The following is a 21,363-nucleotide window of genomic DNA, read 5'->3' on the forward strand; positions in this document are numbered from 1 at the left end:
TTTCAGGTACGGCTTTGAGGGGGTGATACTGTCTATCTATGGGATGAACCGGTCGGAGCTGGAGTGTCCAGGCCTGGTGTGTAAGTTCCAAAAGCCAGAGGAGGTCCTACAGCTGCTGGATGTGGAAGACGCAAAGCTCTACGTGGACTTCATGGTGCTGGGAGTTTTCTTTTTTGTCCTCAGACTAGCTACTTACTTGGTTCTGCGCTACAAAGTCAAGTCAGAGCGTTAAGACGTCCAGAGGCAACCACTGATGGGTTTGGACGCACGCACATATCCCCGGCAGTGTGAGATAGTAAGCAAGCATTTAGTCTCTCTTTCTCTGTCTCTACTTCACATACATGTACAAAGACATACACAAGTCCAGCACATAAAATCATCAGAAAGCTGTGCTGCACCTTTACCCAAGATGTACAATATAACATTACCTTTGAAACAGCTTATTCAAGAAAAAAGAAAGTTCAGACTGTGGAGTGTCGTTCTACCCCCTGCCCATTATTAGTTGTCCTCCAGGTAATAGTATTTTTCAGATCACCATTACCTTCCAAAAATAATGTGTATCTGCATCATATAGAAACAGACTACCCAACACAGTAACAGAAAGCATGTCTCTTTAAAGTGAGAAACTTGTACTGATTTCCGAGAACTCCAAGAAAGCCTCCGGGTTTATGGGGAGCCATAGTAATCATTTTGGTGCAGGAGTGTCCAATAACTAGCTTCTCAATCCAATGCCTACAAAGGTAATCCATGGTCCACATCAGAATCCCGTTAAATACTTAATTGGACAGCACCCATCAAGATGGCCGAGGAACAAGATTTCAAGATGGATACCCTCTTATTGGAGAAGTGGAAACTTTTAGTGCCAGAAAACTTATGCAGCTTCTCCTTTAGGATCATCACATCAGAGTATCCTTACCGAGACGCTGATTACGATGGCTTTTCTTTACGGAATACAACCTTAACAAACCGACTGCCAGTGGATGACTTTCCTCGCTTTCCATCTCCAGTGTGGATCGTTTTTGCAGGCCTTCTGCCCTACCGTGGATGGTGGTAGAATGTTTAGACAAGGACAAAATGTTTGTAAAAACGTCAAGCAGCGTGTCTCACACAGAGACTGATACAGATTCACCCTGCGACAATATGATTCCTTACTTGCTCCTTATTATACACATTTGTTTCTGCCATAACCGAGGAAGCATTCAGTGAACTGGGAGCACAATGTGAAAGCAAGCATGGGTGCTGATTTCGGAGAGCTGTCTTAATCGTATTGCAACGAGAGAATGGTGTTTTAAGTGAAGTGCAATAGCCTATTCTATGGTTAAAAAAGTGATGTTTGTCTAATCGGTGTTGCTCTTTTGACACAATTCTTTGAACTGCTTGTTTCCACTCGTTGTATGACTCTTTAGCTGAGCTACGAAAAAGGAAATATCCTTTTTTCTCTCCTTCTCTTTCTCTCTGCTTTGCTGATGTCTGACAGATGTGTGTTGTCCAAAACAATGCTAGATACTTGAAATGCAGGCTGGGCAGTTTTTGTGCCTCTGAACTAGAATGATTTGAGTTTCTTCTGCTTAATTGTTTGCACATACACTTTATGTCAGCTTACATGCTGGTTCTCTCTTTCTTTCTCTCTCTCTCTCCTCCACACACACACACACACACACACACACACACACACACACACACACACACACACACACACACACACAGGTACATGTGCACATACATACACACACACACAAACACACCCAAACACACATTCACCCTTGGCAACGTTTAGACGAGCCTCTCCTTGTCACAGGGCAATGCAAATATTTTCCAATAGACTTGCTATGAAATATTTCTTACTCAAACTATGCTACTTAGTAATCCTTATTATAATGCATACAATAATGTGAGTATATAATCTATGATTGTACAGTGAATATGTCATGCTGTAAACAAATGTACATTTGCACTTTTCAATGTATGTTTATTCTCTTTTTATTTATTTGTATTTCATTTTATTTTTATATATCTATGTGATGAGTGCTGCTTGAAAGTATAACGGGAAAACAGCAACCGAATGTTGCATGTTCACTTTAGGAATGAAATTTCAGAATAAGGAATAGTGATTTTATTTCCTCATCCATATGTATGTACCCTGCCATGTTTGAGGAGATACAAATCCTCTGCTTTCTGCTGAACATTTTTAAAATATCTGGAATCGAGTGCGTCACTGGTGTAGATAAAAAAAGTAAGACTCAGGAGTGAGAAGGTAACATTAGCGTGTGAAATGTGCTGGACAGATGAAGGCAAGGCTAAATAACAGTCAACCAAATGTGTCATCATGTAGCTAAAGAGATTGACGGCCTCTTTAGGAGCAGACTGGATCAGACAGCAGATACGTAATCACTGATGGAGGTTGGGATTCTGTCATTAATAGCAATAGTCAACATTGTGATGTTTAATTGTTATACCTCTCACTGCTGTGGCAGTTTATGTTTTATATTAAGAACTTGATCTGAGTTATTTTGTTCCTACCAGTTTTATCATGTGCAATAACCATCCAAAGGTACCAATTTCATGAAAGGAAAATGTGAAATTGCTGCAATTAGTGTTTTTTTTTATTTTTTATGTTATGTTTTTGTTGCTGCTTCTGTTAAGTAACATGGGCATGGACAAGTTTACTAGATGACACGCTTAAGGATTTCATTAGAGGGACAGAAGCAGAACAATAACAGTAAAATGTACTGTAGGTGGGTGCTGGATAAGCTAAAGCCACTGGGCAGATGTTGCCATTTTAATGTCAGACCCCGTCAAGATAATTGGTTCTCAAGGAAAATGTGTAGCATCGGAAAAATACTGCATAAAGTCAGTTTTACCGCCAACACAGCAGATGTGTGTTTTAACCTTCTCCAAATGATATCAAAAGCCATGAGTTGGTAGCAGACCTGCAGGTATAACTTAGTATGGTAAAAAAAAAAAAAAAAAGAAACCTAACTGCAGAGAAGAAACAGCTCCAAGCCCAGAACAAAGCAGGGATAATTAGCAGCGATGAAGTCATTAAAAAGTCTAGGAACGTCTCGGCCTGAGGTCTAAAAGCCTGTGGTACCAAAGAAGAAAACAAATCATCCTTCCTCTGCTGCAAAATGTGAAATATACTGGCTGCACTTCTCAGTGAGATTATGTTGTCAAATGACAAAAATATGACCAAAGAAAGTGCTCCGAAAAGACGTCTACAATGTTAGTAGTAATTCAAATCCCACTGGACATATAGATTATGTTCCCTTAAGATTTATTTTCCAGCGGCTCTTTAAGGTCAGAAAAGTGATCATTACTGACAGATATCACTTGGCTCCAGTGGAGATACTAAATAATTTAATCTGAATGAAATGTAATCATGTGTAAGCCGTATTCTGACTTCTAATTGTGCCGGATGCAGCTGATTAGCTATGTTCAACTCAAAATGTTTTTTCACTCTCTTTGACACATTTTTATAATGTCACTATCTCGCCTGTTTGTCATAACACACCACCCGACTTTAGTGCACTCTATCATGCATGGTAAATAATAAAAATCAGGATATCCCTACTAAAAACTACAATTGAACATTAGTTATGGTATGGAAGGCTGTTAAACACCGATTGTTCTTTTTATTTTGTCTGATATGATTTGTTTATCATTTACGGTTTAATTAATGGTTTCTCAACTCAAAAAAATGCAAGTTCTGTATACTGAACGCTGTTCCAAGGATTATAATAAAGATCATTTATAACCTTTGCCCTTGCTCAGTGAGATGATTTGCTCAAACACTGACTGTTACATGTGTATTTGATACATAGCCACAAATCCCCATTGAATGTAATAAGTTAATATCTGGTTATTTGTTGTTTGCTCAATCAATTTCACAGACTCAGTATGAGCACTGAACACTTTGTCCACCAACAAAAGCTGAGACGAGTGACAAAGGAAAAGGCACTGATACCCTGAAGGACCAGCATGTCGCATTTAGGAGGATCTCTTGGCAGAAATTGAATAATATGCGTTACTATGTTTTCAATAGTGTATAATCACCTGAATACAGGAAACGTTATGTTTTTGTTACCTTAGAATGAGCCTTTTATATCTACAGACTTCATGGGTCACCTTTCATGGAGTCTGCCAGAAGGGACAAACCAAACACTGGCTCTAGATAGGGGCATTCAAGTTTTTTGCACATATTACGGCCACTGTAGTTTCTTCTACAGACTTGGAAGGGGAGGGTGAAGTGAGGGAGTTACAACTAGATGCCATCACACTGCTGTACTCCACACTCTCACAGGGGCAACACCTAAAAACACAGGTAGCTAGACTGGGTCAGTTTGGGGAACTATATTTCAGACTTGGTTTCATATAGAGTAGATGAGAACAAATTGAAAAATAATGCTGTTGCAGCAGCAGGAGTATAAGAGTAAGCGGGAGGAAATGAAGGCATCAAATATATATTAAATCATTGTGTATTTACCTACTGGATCTGTTTTAGATCCCATATGGTCTAACAAACTAACTCTAAATCTTATTTAGCTGTGTAGTAAGCCCTAGTTGTCAACAAAAGTCACAGGAGGACACATTTAGTATAATGCCTGTTTATTTTTTTCCACAATGCTTGATTAGGTTGCAGACAAGAGGGACCCCTACTGGCATGAGATTTATACCATTGTTTATACCACCTTGAAAATATGCAGGACTGTATCACTATTTTTTGCATGCCCTATGTGAGATGTGTTTTCATCTTGACATAATGAGGCTGGTGCCTGGTTTGATTTGTCCCATAATCAGTCCTCAGCCAAGCACGTTTTCTCAACTACTACCATATCATTACAACCTGAATCCGGCTGTTTGAAGACACACACAATAGTGCAAACTCCCACTGTGTGAATCTGAGTGACTCATTACTGATTTCAAGTGTGTCACATTGCAACAAAATAGTAGTCATCCAGAGTAAGGGTGTGTGCAATCATCAAAAAGGCTTTGATGGCCATGACAGATTGATGCTCTCACTGTCAAATCAGGTGGTAGTAATCCTAATAAAGGTGTTGCTCACCTGCTACTTGGCTCACATCCAATTCAGCAAACTGAGAACAAGAGGGAAGTTAGAGGCTGATTCATGTACTCAAAATACTGGAGGTGACTGCTATTTTGCAAGTGCTCTGCATGCTACTAGACTTCACTATTGGTTAAAAACCAGAGGTGAAGGCTGTTAGGGATGTGAGGTACTGCAAGCTGCAGCTGAATACACAACAATATCCCAGGATCAGCCCCTGACTGTCTGACAGAAAGGGTGTACACACAGCACAGCAACAAGCATGGGGCAGTCACTGTCTAAATACATAAACTTGTGCTAAGAGGGATAAAGGTGGTAGAGGTACTATGTCGTTCTGAGACAAACGGTACTTCCTCTGGAGCTGCACCAAGAAATAAACATACCACAGATTATAAAAGAAAGTAGAGTTAAAATCCCAACCAACCTTTTCGTACACTTTCTAAGTTGTGTTGCAGTGAGTGAACTGGCCTTTGGGTTGAGAGAGGAGACTCTTCGACCCCTTAATATCCAACCCTCAAAGAAAACATCAGGGCTAAGAGGAGTTCTGTTATTATTGGCATTGACAAACTCAAAGCCTTCAGGGCAAGTCACAGTTGTTATCACAGCACAGCACTCTCGTCAGAAATCTCTCGTAGGAGGAGAGCATGTCCTGTCGAGAGCAGGTATAAAGGCAGACAGCTCCAGCATCGCGCAAACGCTTAGTAAACCACCTACGGCTTTGTAGGTCCTGGGTTTGTGCATTCTGAATAATTGCCACTATGGCAAAGGGGCTTAGTTTCTCCTCTTAGTCTCAGCAGTAAGCACCATAAAGCACTGACCCAGAATTAAATGAGTCTGCTCTTTGGCTGCCCATTGAATAGTGTTTTTTTTTTTGGTCTAAGAACAATAGCATTCCTATTCCTGAATAAAAGGTTTAAGTTCTGTTGGAGCTGCAGTCATCTCCCAACATCTCCCAAAATCAAAGACATGTTGCTCTCTGCTCCTGAGTAAGTGAGTTAACAGTGGGGCAGAGGACACATTTCACCAATCATGCCAGTACAAATACTAGAACAGGAGAAAGAACCAGAAAGTCAGAAGAGCCAAAACGCTGCTGCAGATCCAGTCCACGGTAGCAATCACTGTAAGTCTCGACAGGCAGATGTGTCTCAAAGGGGAGTTCAGTAAGAAGGATGGCTGAGCTTGCCACCCCTTCACTGGGTCCTACCTGATCCGGCATTGATCTGACTCTGGGTGCCAAGGTGTTTACCAACAGAAAAGCCCAGCTGACAGAGCATGTACAGTACCTAATCTTCAAATGACATTTGTTTTCAGTAAGATGAAGACTCCTGCACACATACTGCAGACCCAAGCGTTTCCGTGTTTATTTGGATAGTCAGTCAATAGAGAGTTTACAGAGTGTTTGTAACATTTCATCAGCTTATTAGTTGAGATCCAACAACAGTTTTCTGATATTACACCACCAAGGTTAAGGTTTGGTTAGGTTTAGGCACAAAAAATATCTCAGTTAGGACATGTTCATGTCACATAGTCCTTTACTGTATAAATAATCTGTTTGAAATCTAGAAAGTGGAACAGTTGAAATGTTATAAATATCTGTAGGTGGACTATCCAAATGAAGTGTGAGACGAGAAACGAGAAACGTCCTCTCGATTCCTTTGTATGTCTGGTGCATGTGGAGAAATTGACATTAAATCTGACTTTGACTTTGAAGTGTTGCCATTGGTTTTGTGCTCTTCTGTCATCAATATGTTCATACCTCTCTATGTGGTGTGTCAATTTCCAATTTTCCGAATTAGACAATCTTTTGGACAGCATATACTTATTAATGTCTGAAATACTGCTACAACTGTTATTAGATGTTAACTTAGACGACCAAATTTAGCCAATTATTGTATGTGATCATCATGTCATTGTCATTTAAGAGTAAATGGATGTTTAGTAAATGTTTTGAACCGAGAACACAGTCAACCTACTGGAACATGGACTGAAAAGATATGTTTAGATACCTTCCCAGCCTCTTGGACAGACACCTGTGCTTCTTGTTTCTTACCTCCGGGTTTGTTTTCCGACTTCCGTTCGTTCGAGAAGCTCCATCTTGCTGTTTCTTCATCTTTGCTGTAGACCGGCATTTTCCCACAACACCCTGCTCCTGCTCTCACAGATGACGAAAATGGCGGATAACTCATCTTCGGTAGGTTTTCGCGAGGTATAATTTTATTTTAGGGACATTGGCCAGTTTCAGGTTGCAAATTAACGCATTGTTTTTTACAGGTCGAGATTGTTGAGGGTTGTCGCCTGCCCGTTCTTCGTAAAAACCAAGAACACGAGGACGAATGGCGTAAGTATTGTCCGGTTGTTTTCCAGTGCTAAGCTAACTAATGCTAACTAGCGAGCCTCAGCTGTTGTTAAGAGACGCCACGGCCTCCACTGTAAACACCACACTCACAGGGGACACATGCAGTTGTACAGTGTGGACGGCTTTAATTTAAATGCTTGCTTAAAATCACTTTTACATCCCACAAGACATGAACGAGCCAACTCTCGAGACATTGTTTTAGAAAATGCATTTTATTGGGAAAAGACGAAGCGAAATCCATCTGACATCAGGCTTTTGTTTACAAATCTGAACAGCTCATTATAGCAGCCTTACTGTGCTGACATCTCAGTATATATTCATATGTTTGTATGACATTATTTATCCTCTCATCCATGTTAGTTTTGCGCAGTGGTTCTCAAACCTTTTGGCTTAATTTTGACCTTTTAACCCAAAGTCTAACTCAAAGTCTTTACCCTGACCTCTTGTCACAGGTTGCATGTGTTTATAAGAGAAGTATGTAAAGAGAGCTTAGAGTTGTCTTATTTACACTGATGTTATAAATATTCCACTCGTATGCAATATAAAAGTTAAAGACAAAATATGTGTAGAAGAGACATTTCTTCTTGTGGCACCTTTTTATATTAATCGTGCAAGTAGTGCTGCAACTGAGGTTTATATTAGCGATGTCAAATTATAATGTCAGTAGATCATGCCATTAAAAATTCCCAGAGCTGGGTTAAGGTGGTTTACTCGTGTTGTCTTAGAAACAGTCTAAAACCCAAACAGTATTCAATTTACACTAATGTAAAATGAAATAAAGTAGACTCAAATATTTTGAATTTTTGCATTTGTTGTACGTTAATGATGTAATTGAGTACTCTAGTAGTTGTTTCAGCACTGCCTTTAACCCACAATGTCTGTTGACAATTGTTAAGCATGGTTATAATATCGTTTAATGTTTTAGCAACTATTTCAAGTTCATGTCAATATTTTTTGTTTGAGTATAGTTCACTGCAAGTTTTAATCTGACTTCTTTTTTTTGCAGCGTTGGCTGAGATTTTAAGCGTGAAGGAAGTCTCTTCGAGAAAGCTTTACTATGTTCACTATATTGACTGTGAGTATATTTTGTGTTATCTCTTGTTTTTCTTTGACATTTTAACTGTTATAGTCACTTTGTAGGCTGAATTACATTACACAGAAACATCACACCAAATGTGTTCTCATTTGTTTAAACTTGCTTGTGTCTAAAGTCAACAAGCGCCTGGATGAGTGGGTCACAGGAGACAGGCTGGACATGAAGAAGCTTCAGTTTCCTAAGAAAGAAGCTAAAACACCCACCAAGAATGGTCTTTCAGGCTCCCGTCCCAGTTCTCCAGAGAGAGAAGTGGTAAGAGTATGCTACTCCACTAAATATTTATCTAAGAACCCTAAACATTGCAATAATACAGTCGGGTTTGGCATTGTCATTTTACCATTGGGAAGACAATAGTTCATACAATATAATAATGTTAAAAATAGATGGTTGACAGCTGCGACAGTGAGTGATTTTAAAAGACGGCCGCTGGATGTTATTTCTATTAGATGAGTGAGATAATATATTTCAGACTAGTTACAGGATACGCACAGACATTTAAAGGTAATGTTGATTTAAATCTCAATTACTTTGAATATTGCTTTATGTATATAATAACCTGTATCATGTAGATCAGAAAGCAAGTTAGATTAGTACTTGTGATCAGTGGTCAATATTGCAAGCAGCAAAAAGAATATTATAGTGTTTTTATGTGTTAATCCTTTTCACTGGTGGCTGAGCATGGAAAACTCAATGTAACTACAATGTATAAGCAGCCTTTTGTATGTCAGTTAGTAATGACCTACACTATGTTGCATGATGCAATGTTTTGTTAGAATCTACCACCAAAATATATGATGTGTTTATTAGCTGTATGGGCATGGAAACATACATTTAACCCATCCTCCAAAATTAATATTTTAATAATTTTAGCAAAACTGTTGGGGAACGCTCCATTTATAAGAAATATTGCAATCATCAGTTTTAATTCTTACATTTTTGTATTCATACTTAAGATCTGATTTTGATTCCCAGTTCATTTTTAATGCAGTGTTATTGAAGGCACTAGTTAGATTGTGTACAATGAATACGATGAGTATTACCCTGAGGGTTAACGTGAATGTCAGTTAACCCCCTTTCTTCTCTTCCTTTCTGTTCAATTCAGAGGAAGAGTCTAGATCTCAACGTACAACCTGCCACAGCTCCTTCCAGAGGCAAAACCCTCCCCACACCGGTACAACTTGAACTTACACATTCTAGAAATGACTGAGACCTTGTTTAAACCTGGTGTTAACATGCATCTTGTGTGATCATACAGCTATCGGGTCATGCTGAACTGCATGGAAATCCAGATATAAACAACCATGACATAAAAAAAGAAGATGATGATCCAGTCGTGCAGATCACATCTGGAAGTGCTTTAACACACAGTGTATCCAAATGTTTGTCAGGTGTATGCACTGGACTTGTCAAGCCCCGTTTCAGCTTCAAATCTGTCAAGGTAGCTGGTATTCTCTGTCTATGTTGTAATCTCTCATGTAGTGCTGAAGATTGATTATCCTATGAGCTTTCATTGTCTGCAGACGTTAAATGATTTTTTTTTTTTGTTTCTTTCAAAATCACATGTTCTAAAGCCGCTAAAAATAAATTGCACATCAAGGAAAAAAAGTTGAAAGTTGTTGATGCATGCCAATTGGCATTTTAGGGGTGAAAAGATTCCTGAAACCACATTTTTAACTGTATGTGTAATCCCAATGCAGTTGCAGCTGATCTGTGTCTCTCGCATCTTAATACCAGGTTTGAATAGGGTGTAATTCACATTGGACTAGTTTAACCTGGAGATAAGCAAAAATAGTTAAAACCGACACAGTCTTTGCTCAAATCAGTAAACAAACTGCAGGTAATATTAAGATGGCACTTCTTCATGAAATACTAGAGCATCCAGCTTTTTGTCATTACATTGGTGTGTATTTTGATAAATTAAACACATGCGTCTGGTCTGGCTGGAATCATAAAATCTTGTTTGGAAGCAAAAATTCTGATTCAGTTCAAGTGTTTGGTCTGTCTGTACTAATTTTAAACTAAATGTCTAACCACGTTTGTCTGCTGCAGAAGAGGAAAGTAGAGGCCGTCCCCTTGGCGACTCAGGTATCCCCGGCCACCCCTGTGCCCTCCCTGCCAAGTTCAGCTGAAGCCTCTCAGGCATCTGTTTTTCCTGCTGTGAGGGAGACCAACACCTTCAAGTCCCGTGAAGACCATGACCAGCTCTCCTCGCTCACAACAGTATGGAAAATAAATCGTCTTGGGTTGTTCATTGTTTGAGTTGAAGCCTTTTATTGTTGGCTAAAAGATTTCTCTTTCTAACAATAGAACGGCACTGCCCGACGACTAGTCCCGTCACAGCCCGGGAGGAAGCGGAAAGCAAACTGTGGCGGAGCTGAAGAGGTATGTAACTTCAGTATATTTCATCTTTACAGTTGGCTTTTTATTTTCTCATTTCGAATGTGTATCTTCTATCAGAGTCTGCATCGATTTATCCTCTTATTTTGAGCTACTTTGCACCAATTCTACACCATAGTCAAACAATATATCCATCTTCTATATCACTATTAGTGGCCAAATACTGCATGTGAGCAGAAGTTTTAAAAATGGTTTTGCAGAAGTGTTTGTCAGAAGACAAATCTCAAATTTAATATCAAGAAAAGCAAAAATATTTCCCAGATTCGTAAGAGAAATACCTATTTCCCTTCTCATTTTACCACCATGCTCATTTCTCTATAAGCACTCATAGAAATCACAAGTGTGTGAGTATGTTGACAAAAATATTTCCCAATCAATACTTTTAATTTGTTGTGTGTGTGTTACATTACACGGCTGAGACTAAAATAAAAAAAGAGCTTGATTTAGTTTGAATGTTCAATTATTGAATAATATATTTCTGACTAACCGAATCAAACATAATTTTCTATAACATACACACAACTGTTGGTGATCAAATTCTGTGCTTTCTTACAGTTTAATTTCTCCTTTCTCCAAATCGTTTTGTTCTTTGTTGTATTTATTATTCATTTTCATGTGAAGTTGAGTTGGTTTATATTGACATTTCGTTTTGCTACATTTTGAAATGTGTTGCTTTGCCTGAATGAATTGCTGCACCTGAACAATGAGGAGTATTAATTTACATCTTGATATGAGTCATTGGCGTACCAAAAAACAAAACTGCAAACCCAAATCAATCTATAATATATGTATATTCTACATTTGTATTTTAAAATGTTCACAATCTTTGACAAAATAATCTAAAATGTATTTTCATTGTTGTTGAGAGATTGGTAGCGCAACAGAAGAGCTGATTGTAACCATTTGATTATATATGTAAGAAGCTGCGAGTTACACACACTGAGAATCTGAGGTTTAATGTCACTAAATGAGGCAGAAACCAAATCTAGAAAGTCCGACCTCCGCTGGAGTTTCTATTCACCCCATCAAGCTACGTGACATGAGCAGCTCAGCTTTTGTATTGAGTTTAGAAAATTGCTGCAGCTGACATCCCACGTTCTCACATCATCTCTGAAGAACAGTGGTCAGTGGGTTAGTAATTGGTCTAACATTTGTGTTTGCTCTTTTCTTTACTCTTCATGCATTCTCTAAATTCTCTATCACTACTGTGTTCTGATCCCTGATGAAACTGACCTGTAATGCACTTAAACTCCAAATGTTACACTGAAGTTCAATCTGCCCCCTAACCAAAGTGTTCGGTGTAAATAGGAATCAATTTATTCCCCTCTTTATTTTCCAAAAGCCTGTATTTTTGTGTCTTTTTCTGCTAGATGATAAAGGTTTTGCAGTATAACAACCCTCAAAGTGCCAGTGTCTTTCTACCACCACCAGAGGTCTGTTTTATTTCCTATTATTGCCCATTGATTGTGTTCTGCTGTCCAAATTCGACTGTGCTTTAGTGGGTCCAATAAAAGGTGCTGTTTACCTCAGACCCAAGTTTAGTCCTTTTGGTAACATGTACAACCACTTTGATTATACATGTTACTTATTTAAAGAAACCGGTAAAAAAAAAAAAAAATTCTAAATACATAAATACATACACAAATGCGTCTCAAAAATCTCAATCTCTCAAAATCCATTTTCTCCATTTCACCAAATAAAAGCACCAATAGTGTTTAACATGCTTATTGTTTACCACCAGGATTCCCAGGACAGTTCGGACGGCATCCCAACTGCACCCCGCATGACAGGCAGTCTGGTGTCCGACCGCAGCCATGACGACATCGTCACCCGGATGAAAAACATAGAGTGTATAGAGCTGGGACGTCACAGACTGAAGCCCTGGTACTTCTCACCATACCCACAGGAACTCACCACATTGCCCATCCTCTACCTCTGTGAATTCTGTCTCAAGTACCTCAAAAGCCTGAAGTGTCTCCAGAGGCATTTGGTAAGAATCATCAGTATGTCACCAGCTTAAGCCCTTAATCTCTTGCATCTTAGATTGTTGTACATTGCTCTCATCCTCTTGTGTCTATCATCTTTGACAGACAAAATGTAATCTAAGACATCCTCCAGGCAACGAGATCTACCGCAAAGGCACCATCTCATTCTTCGAGATTGACGGCAGGAAAAACAAAGTTAGTGATATAGGACGATATTTTTCTCTCTTCTCACCATTTTTTACCACATTTTTGTTTTTGACTGATATATATCTGTTGTATTTTTCCAGATGTATTCCCAGAACCTGTGTTTACTTGCTAAGTGTTTCTTGGACCACAAAACCTTGTATTACGACACGGACCCTTTCCTCTTCTATGTAATGACGGAGTATGACTCCAAAGGTTTCCACATAGTGGGCTACTTCTCTAAGGTACACAAACAATGCAAAGAATTTCAAACATGAAAACAGTCCTCAATATAACCAGGGGTTCCTATAATACATTTTTTTTTTGTGTGCAGGAAAAAGAGTCGACTGAGGATTATAATGTTGCCTGCATCCTGACCCTGCCTCCCTACCAGCGGAGAGGCTATGGCAAACTGCTGATTGAGTTCAGTAAGTGTAGCAACCAAAGAACGAAGTGGCACATAGTTCAGTAAATAATTGTACATTCAAATTCTCAAGCATTTCCTGTGTTTACCTCACCGGTGCTAATTGTGTGTTCACTGTATGTGTGTTTGTCAGGCTACGAGCTGTCCAAGGTAGAAGGGAAGACAGGAACTCCTGAGAAGCCTCTTTCTGACCTCGGTCTTTTGTCCTATCGCTCCTACTGGTCCCAGACGATCTTGGAAATTCTCATGGACCTTAAACCTGACAATGGAGAAAGGCCACAGATTACAATCAAGTATGTAAAAGTTGGCATTTCATCTCACCCTTTAATCGTCTCTCCAGAATAATTTTCAGACAAGCACTTAAATGATTGGTTCTCTTTTCATTTGACTGTTTTTTTTTAACCTCCAGTGAGATCAGTGAGATCACAAGTGTAAAGAAAGAAGACGTCATTTCAACGCTTCAGTACCTCAACCTCATCAACTATTACAAGGTGAGAGACAAATGCTGTGTTCATTTTTTCCCCACTTCATCTTCAAACCTGCCCTTTCTGATTGTATCTGCATATGTTTAGCATTCCCCTTCTGCCTCAAAATGGACATTTCTTGCCCCCATACTTGCTTTCTGAAATGCAAATATAGTATGGCATGACTGAAATTTAAATGGATAAACAGCAGAGGTTGGTAGCTGGATGACATTCACTGAAAAGCAGTAGAAATGATAGACGCAACACTAACCGATGCTAAAACGTTTCAGATGTTTTGGACCTGATTGAGAATGGTTTTAATGTCACAATAGGGAGGAAGAATTGGCACTTTGAAAATGGAAAACATGTTATTCGATAACTGCCATCATTAATGAAATAAGCAATTTTTGACACCAGAGTACAGGCAGGTGATATACACTAGTTGGTATCCAGTCAGACCTCACATTGGTTAATGTGTGCAGTATGCTCTAGAAAATGTGAGTGACATTCTGTCAACTGTTGTCTTTGTCTTGTTTCTTAATTCTAGGGTCAGTACATCCTGACTCTTTCAGAGGACATTGTGGATGGGCATGAAAGAGCGATGCAGAAGAGACACTTGCGCATAGATCCAAAATGCCTTCACTTTACACCTAAGGACTGGAGCAAGAGGGGCAAGTGGTAGAGTCCCGGCCCGGTTCACTAAATGCCCTCCCCAACCACCAGATAGCAGACTTGAAACAAACGATGGATCAGATAAAGGTCTTTGTCAAGCTGTCTCGAGAACACCGTTACCTTTTTGAACCCAGGACTTCTTCAGATAAGAAATAAGGAACATAAAGTGTCACTTGAGATGCATACGCTTTTATTGTGAATATTCATTATATATTGTGAATTTAAATAGCTCTCAAACTTGGGGACAAAATAGAGACTGGTTAACAGTGACACCGCCAAAAAATACAACACACCTTCTACTGTGTAAAAGATCCTCTTTATGACCGACAGTGCGTTAAAAGTGACTTATGGTGTCTGTTTGATAGTGTAAATTAAAGCCTAAAGTGGCAAACATACACACCACCTGATGACAACAAGAGGGTGGTTTTATAGATAAATTGAGTTCTACAGTGAATTGCTTCATCTTTTGATGAGTTTACATTAATGTAACACCACAAAGGGGAGTTATTTTTCTTAAATTCAACAAGGAAAGTGTATTTATCCACATCCTTTGTATCTGCCACACAGCGACGTAGATAAAATATCAGAAGTATTTATGTATCCCAACAAGGTTTATATGTAAACAGATTCTTTGTGTGAGTCTATTCAATGAGATAATTTTCTTTGTTTTTCATACAAGTCAAATTTGAGAAACTTAAGTTGATGGAAAATGTACTTGTAGCACTAATTTAACAATTGGACAACTAATGTCTGAACAGCACTCCAAATGATCAAAACTTTCTACTTTGAATAGTGATTTTTGTACAAAGTGTGCAGGCTTCAAATCATCTCTCATGTTCATCTTCCTGGCGTCCTGGACGCCCTGAATACTTTTGAAAACAATACCAAGTGACAGACAGACGGTGGTTACATTTACACTCACTTATTAACAGTGACTGAATGAGATATGTATTGTGTGTGTGTGTGTGAATAGGGAAAAGGCACAAGGAATCCAGTTTTCAGATCTGTCTCGCGAGGAAGATACCTGCTCATTTAATTTTTCATTTCACTTTATTGTGATTATGTCTGACTGTTGTATTTTAATGTTTCTTAACTAACAGAAATGTGGTCGTAATTCCCCACTACGATATTCAAATGAACAGTTGGGATGCAGATTTTGAAAAAAAAAAAAATCAACTAGACATCAAGACCTATAGTTCTAATGTTGTTTAAGAACCAACAAGGTCAATTCAGGTTTGTTATCTTTTGCAGTAGTAACTCTGCTTTTCATTTCCCTATATTTTAAATAGTTGGAAGTATTTATGCTCTTTGTGATCATTCAGGTGAATATTTCTTCCTTTTTTCAGATAATCCCCTGTCATGATCATCTGTACAGTGTGCAATGAGACAAATCAGTTCCCATGTTATACATAAGTTCCCTGTAACTGTACATACTGAACCTGATTGTAAAAGAAAAACTTAGAAGACAGAAGCCATGTTGAACTGTTAGAGGAATGTAAATTTTGTGTACAGTTGTCTTTGTGGTTTTTTTACTTAATGTAAACTTAACTGGCTGCACAATATCAACAGGAAAATACATAAAAGTGATATCTTACTTTGAGTTTGTGTTTTATGTTTACATGTCACACAAGGATGTTGAATTTACCCTGTTGAAATGATTTAGTATATCTTTAAGTGAAACACAGTTGAGAGTATGATTTGAACATTTGATATGAAAAGCTTGTTGAATTGATAAAAAAAACATCTTTAAAAACCCTGAAAGTGTCTTGAATGTTTGTGAATCTTTTGGTGTACAGTGTTTGCATTGGCAGAGAGGTCAGCTGTATATAAAGGTAAGAAAGAAGTAGTAACCACTGGTCAAGTGTAACAGTCTCCTGTATTCATTCTGTAAAATGCTGAATATACCTGCAGTCAGTAATAACAGATTATCATCTGGAAACAATGTTACAAAGACGAAACCAATGCAATAAATTACAACATGTAAAGTGGACAGTTCATGCAGACCTCTTTAGCAGCTTTGTATAATAGCCACCAGGGGGCAACATTAAATGCCTTGCTCGTGTGTGCACAATCGCATTACCAAAGTTAAAACCACAGGCTAAAATTATGCAGGAGCGATGCTTGGTGAAAGGGGAATGTAATACAACCTGCAACCTGACCATGGTAATTGTTTTGCAGCTGGAGAGAGACTGGGTACATTTGAACAACAAATGGACACCTGCAGTGGATCAAATGTGGTTATACGAGCTTACAGGTAAATGCGTAATAACTGTTTAAATGTGATCATAAACTGTGTAAGTAGCCTAAACTTATTGCTGCATGAGTAAGTTCATTTATTTTCCTACATAGTTCATGGCTGCTGCTGCTACGCCTTTGGGACAGAGCAAGGTAGGCAATCAGTCCGACCTGGCCTGTATCACACACTGAACCACACACACATTTAAGTGCTTACAGATCTATTGGGTCTTTTTTAGTTTCTATTGGAATCACTACACATTAATCTGCACTTTGGCTGTGCTCAGGCAAGATGCTGTTAAACTTCTCCAGCTCAGGTTTGAATCATCAATCTCTACATTGTTTCTACACTGCAGCTCTGGTGAGTCTTATCCTAACATCATGTCACACCCATTTTCTTTCTGCAGCTGGCAGAGCCACACCAGTCCCCATGAGCACAGTAAGGAATTTCACACTAATCTAATATCCTTGTCACATTACTCATTTGGGAAGTCTTCCTGACATTTAGTACATTTCCTCATCCTGATTCCTGACTGGTGCCACCTTCTGTTATCTGGACCCCTGAGATCCAAGTATTTTATTTCTGGCTTCAGGTGTTTGTTTTTTTACTCTGATAAAAGCTCACAAAGAACATATGCGTACTCTAGAACTAAAACAATAAACGGATAGATTACAACAGAAAATTAACCGCCAACTATTTTGAAACGTATCAATTAATTGAGGCACTTCCAACTATTCTTCAGTTTCAGCTTCTTAATGTGATGATTTGCTGCTTTTATTTGTCTTATAAGATTATATACTAAATATCTTTTGTTTATCGTTTTGTACTATTGTGTCCAATAATGGTTCTATTGTATGAACTATTAATGGATAATTAATCATATCAAAATCCTTCTGATTGTAATTTACTTGAATTTGAAGAATGAACCATTTTTTTTGTGTTGGGAGTCAGGATAGCTCAGTGTCTGCCATTGTTTCATGTCTCCAGCATGCCATGTAATATAAAATAAAATACGATATGTAATGAGAGGGACAAAACTATCAAAGACATGTGTTTCTCTGCAGAGCTGCAATACATGCAGTGGTCTTAGTGGAATATTTCCACATGGTGTCACTGTAGCACTGGTTGTTGTGGTGCTATTTCATTTACAGAGTGACCTCTGGTGTCACTAACAGTTTGAGAAGCTCAGACCATCACAAATCACGCTCCAGCTCTGAACACTATACATACCATAATTACCAGTAAGTGCAGATTGTATTAATGGCACCAGAATGGGATATAATCTGGGAGCTGAGACCAACCAGAATATTCATATTGTGTGTTTTATTTAAAGCATTTAGTTCCTGCCCTTAATAGATCCATGAACTCGACTTTGTCACATTGAAATGTTAGGTAAAATTTAACTTATATTTAACATGTATTGTCTTATTTTTCTGATTAAAACAACGCTGAACACTGGAGGACGCAAAAAAAACCTCCCAAAAACACCTCCTGACCACGATGAACACACACCAAGGTATGCTTGTTTTTAAGAAAACTGTTTGACTACTATCAACTGGTGCCTCTGTTTTTATTTTTCTTATCTCCTCAAGACACACACCACCAACAACGCAGGCAGCTTCTCCTCCCCCCCTGCCCCCCTCCAACCTCCCCCCAGACCACAGCCAGTGACCTGGTAGCACACACAGCCATATGGTACGGCCAGGACGAGACTCCATACAGTAATTAGGGGGATGGTGCCGGACACCGCTCCGCTGCAGCGTAGGTTAAGGCAGCGTGAATCCTCTCCTCTCCAGAACAACATTAAATGGTTCGCCCAAACTCACAGGTATGTGCTTTTTTAAGATGGTGCAGTGACTGATGGGAAAGTCAAGCTATGCTGAAACACTCCTGCGCTTTCATTGTGATTAAGCAGGTTTGATTGTTTGTTATGGTCTCGACCCTCCACTGACGTTACGTTTGGGGAGTACACAGAGGTTTCTACATATAAACAGACTGTCACAAACACACACACACACACACACACACACACACACACACACACACACACACACACACACACACACATAAACACACACGCGCCCGCTGCCATTTTCACCTTTGCCCCTGAGTCTGCTTTTGGAGCCTTTATCTCTCTCGTGCAGAAATGTCGGGTTTGCCACAGAAGAATGAGACTTTAAATATATGACACAGCGAGTGTCTCTTTCCATCAATATATTAGTAAGAGGAAGACTGAGAGATTGTGGGAGGTGACGGTCTTGATACAACATTGCGTCAGCGTCTAATCTGCCACATTTCTGATTGAGCGTGTCACGTTATTATATGGGGATCTCGAGTCCTTGATACAGCACATTTTCAGTTCAGTCTTGCCACTGAAGCATTTTGAATTTCAGCTTAACAAACTAGGAGCTCTCCTCTTGGCCGCTGCTGTCCGTCGCTGCCTCAACCTCTCTCTGACAAGGAGATGGGAGGGGGGGTAAAGCTGTGTGTGTGTGTGTGTGTGTGTGTGAGAGAGAGAGAGAGAGAGAGCAAGGGGAGGAGGATAAAGAGGGGGTTGGCTTTAGTGTGATGTGAATGGAATAGAATCAGCGCGAGAGGGAGAAAGGGAGGAGGACAGCACAAATCAACCTGCCTCTTGACTCTAACAACAGAATAGAGAAGCCGGTAGACACATAGATCGGGAAGTGTGTGCGTGTGTGTGTTTGTTGCTTTATCTTATTTTTGGAGAGAGGAAGAGAGCGGCAGACAGGAGGAACTGAAGGAGGAGGAGAAAGAGCCTCACCGTGGAGATAGATAGCAGAAAAATGCTGTCATGGGGAGAGAAGGGGAGGGAGTCGGCAGAGAGGAACAGGATGAAACAAGGCAGGGTCGAGCAGAGCTGAAATGTGGAGGTAAGCCTTTTCTTTCTGTATTGTGATTACGGAGAATTCACATTCCAGCCTCCCTGCGTCCTCTTTCTGATGATAATGAATTCAGATGGATGGATCTGCACATCGTGTTTGCCACATACCTCTGTATAGGCATGCTCTTATGCTCGCACAGTCCAACCAGAGACAATGTATGAGAGCAATAGAGGATATGAAATAATGGCTTGGCATTATCATATCATCATCCAGCTTACCCTCCCTCTGCCTCTCTAGCCATTGTGTTGTTGTCAGCTCTTTAAAAATGCATTTTAACTCAGCGAGCTAAGGCTTCCCTGCACATACCATTTACACGCGACATTGTAGGTTTGAATCCAGATCGCAACCTTTGTCGCATTTCATCCTCGGCCTCCCCCCCCCCCCCCCCCTCCTCCCCACACACCTCCCCTTCCCCTCCTCCTCTCTCGACACTAACCCCCCATCATCTTTCCTGTCTCTCTCTCTCTCTCTCTCTCTCTCTCTCTCTCTCTCTCTCTCTCTCTCTCTCTCCATTGTGCACCCTACAACGAGGCAGGATTCTCTTAAAAACAGCGTTGTGACATTGCGAAGAAGCCACTGCGAAACGTTGCTGTAGAGCGCTCGTGGCTGCAGGACTCAGAGATGAGGGCAAGGTGGAGGGAGGAGGGGAGGGGAGGGGAGGGGAGGGGAGGGGAGGGAGGGAGGGCTGGATGGATGGATGGAGAGACACTGAGAGAATGAAAGAGAGACAGAGAGAAAGAAGATGTAGGAACAAAAAGAGGAGCAGGATATATCTCTACATATTTTTAAAAGACAAAACAAAGGCATCAGTCTGCAGTGTGCAGGGGATCTGTGTGGATAAAGAGCATTGTAACACTACTGCATGTGATGTGCACAAACAATGATGGAATGGAGAACCACAACCGGAATTGGGGTGTTGTTTTCAAGGTGGCAGAGAAAATGAGGGATGCAGGAGTCAGCCCTCCCTCCCTCCCTCCCCCCCACACACACACCCTTCTCACCCACCCCCTGCACTCTCTAATTTAGGATGGGGCTGTGTGTTTACGAGATGTTAGGGTTTCAGGGATGGATAAGACTGCTGAAGGGAAAGAAAGGCAGGGATGGAGAGCTGGGAGGTAGGGGGGGAGACAGGCAGCAGCAGCTTACATAAGCCAGTGCACTCAAAGGACGGGCCATTTAATTTACATTGAGCCGCATGGCTCCTCATGCAATGTGGTATTCACTGTGGTTCACATTAGCATTTTAAACAATAAAACGTAGTTCGTCCTGACATGACGGAAGGAAGGATGTGTGATAGCTGACTGTGACTTGGTGGCATTGTGTTTGTGTTCCTGGCGAGACTGGCATGAGGGTGTGTGATGTTTTTCATCAGGGTCAACTTTGAATGCATGGTTGTTAGTGCGTGTGTATGAAAATCCACCTTGTTTTACTGTACCTACAGTTAGTCTCTACGGTGAATGATAAGTATGTCTTCACTGACATAACGGGGCTAACAATATGCAGCGTTATTCATACATCTCAGCTGCTGTTTTGTTCTTCTAGTATCTACTGCACTGCATTTACAGTATACGTCTAAATAGAAAAA

At 39.9% G+C, this 21,363-nt stretch overlaps 2 protein-coding genes and 1 long non-coding RNA gene across 6 annotated transcripts in view; 2 read left to right on the plus strand and 1 right to left on the minus strand.

Moving 5' to 3' along the window:
• Positions 1-3,759, plus strand: part of abcg4a (ATP-binding cassette, sub-family G (WHITE), member 4a) — a 17,303-nt gene extending 13,544 nt beyond the window's left edge. For all 3 annotated transcript variants that reach the window (XM_051400933.1, XM_051400931.1, XM_051400932.1), the window contains exon 15: positions 7-3,759. In XM_051400933.1, coding sequence (XP_051256893.1) covers positions 7-232 — 226 coding nt within the window. In that variant the 3' untranslated portion in view covers positions 233-3,759. The remainder of the gene's footprint in view (positions 1-6) is intronic.
• The window catches only part of LOC127363957 (uncharacterized), a 15,001-nt gene extending 7,792 nt beyond the window's left edge, over positions 1-7,209 (minus strand). The window contains exon 1 of the long non-coding RNA XR_007884961.1: positions 7,113-7,209. This is a non-coding gene — a long non-coding RNA (uncharacterized LOC127363957). The remainder of the gene's footprint in view (positions 1-7,112) is intronic.
• Positions 7,174-16,400, plus strand: LOC127363956 (histone acetyltransferase KAT5). Of its 2 annotated transcripts, XM_051400935.1 has the most exons (16): positions 7,174-7,253; positions 7,334-7,400; positions 8,425-8,493; positions 8,630-8,766; positions 9,617-9,685; positions 9,770-9,952; positions 10,564-10,734; positions 10,822-10,896; positions 12,282-12,344; positions 12,653-12,901; positions 13,002-13,091; positions 13,184-13,324; positions 13,414-13,507; positions 13,637-13,796; positions 13,913-13,994; positions 14,515-16,400. In XM_051400935.1, exons 1-16 carry the CDS (start codon positions 7,224-7,226, stop codon positions 14,647-14,649), a joined length of 1,815 nt encoding a protein of 604 aa, XP_051256895.1. In that variant the 5' UTR covers positions 7,174-7,223; the 3' UTR covers positions 14,650-16,400. The 2 variants fall into 2 exon arrangements, with proteins under 2 accessions (XP_051256895.1, XP_051256896.1); XM_051400936.1 differs by lacking the exon at positions 9,770-9,952.
• Positions 16,401-21,363: the final 4,963 nt, after the last annotated feature.

Source organism: Dicentrarchus labrax, unplaced genomic scaffold (genome assembly GCF_905237075.1).
Source record: "Dicentrarchus labrax unplaced genomic scaffold, dlabrax2021, whole genome shotgun sequence".
Taxonomy (NCBI): Eukaryota; Metazoa; Chordata; class Actinopteri; family Moronidae; genus Dicentrarchus; species Dicentrarchus labrax.

What these genes read in the sequence shown, in the direction of transcription:
- LOC127363956 (XM_051400935.1), top strand. Translation starts at nt 7,224, where the DNA reads ATGACGAAAATGGCGGATAACTCATCTTCG. An exon ending in CAAACTGCTGATTGAGTTCA is followed by an intron (nt 13,508 to 13,636) that starts GTAAGTGTAGCA and finishes TGTGTTTGTCAG; the next exon opens with GCTACGAGCTGTCCAAGGTA. An exon ending in AGGCCACAGATTACAATCAA is followed by an intron (nt 13,797 to 13,912) that starts GTATGTAAAAGT and finishes TTTAACCTCCAG; the next exon opens with TGAGATCAGTGAGATCACAA.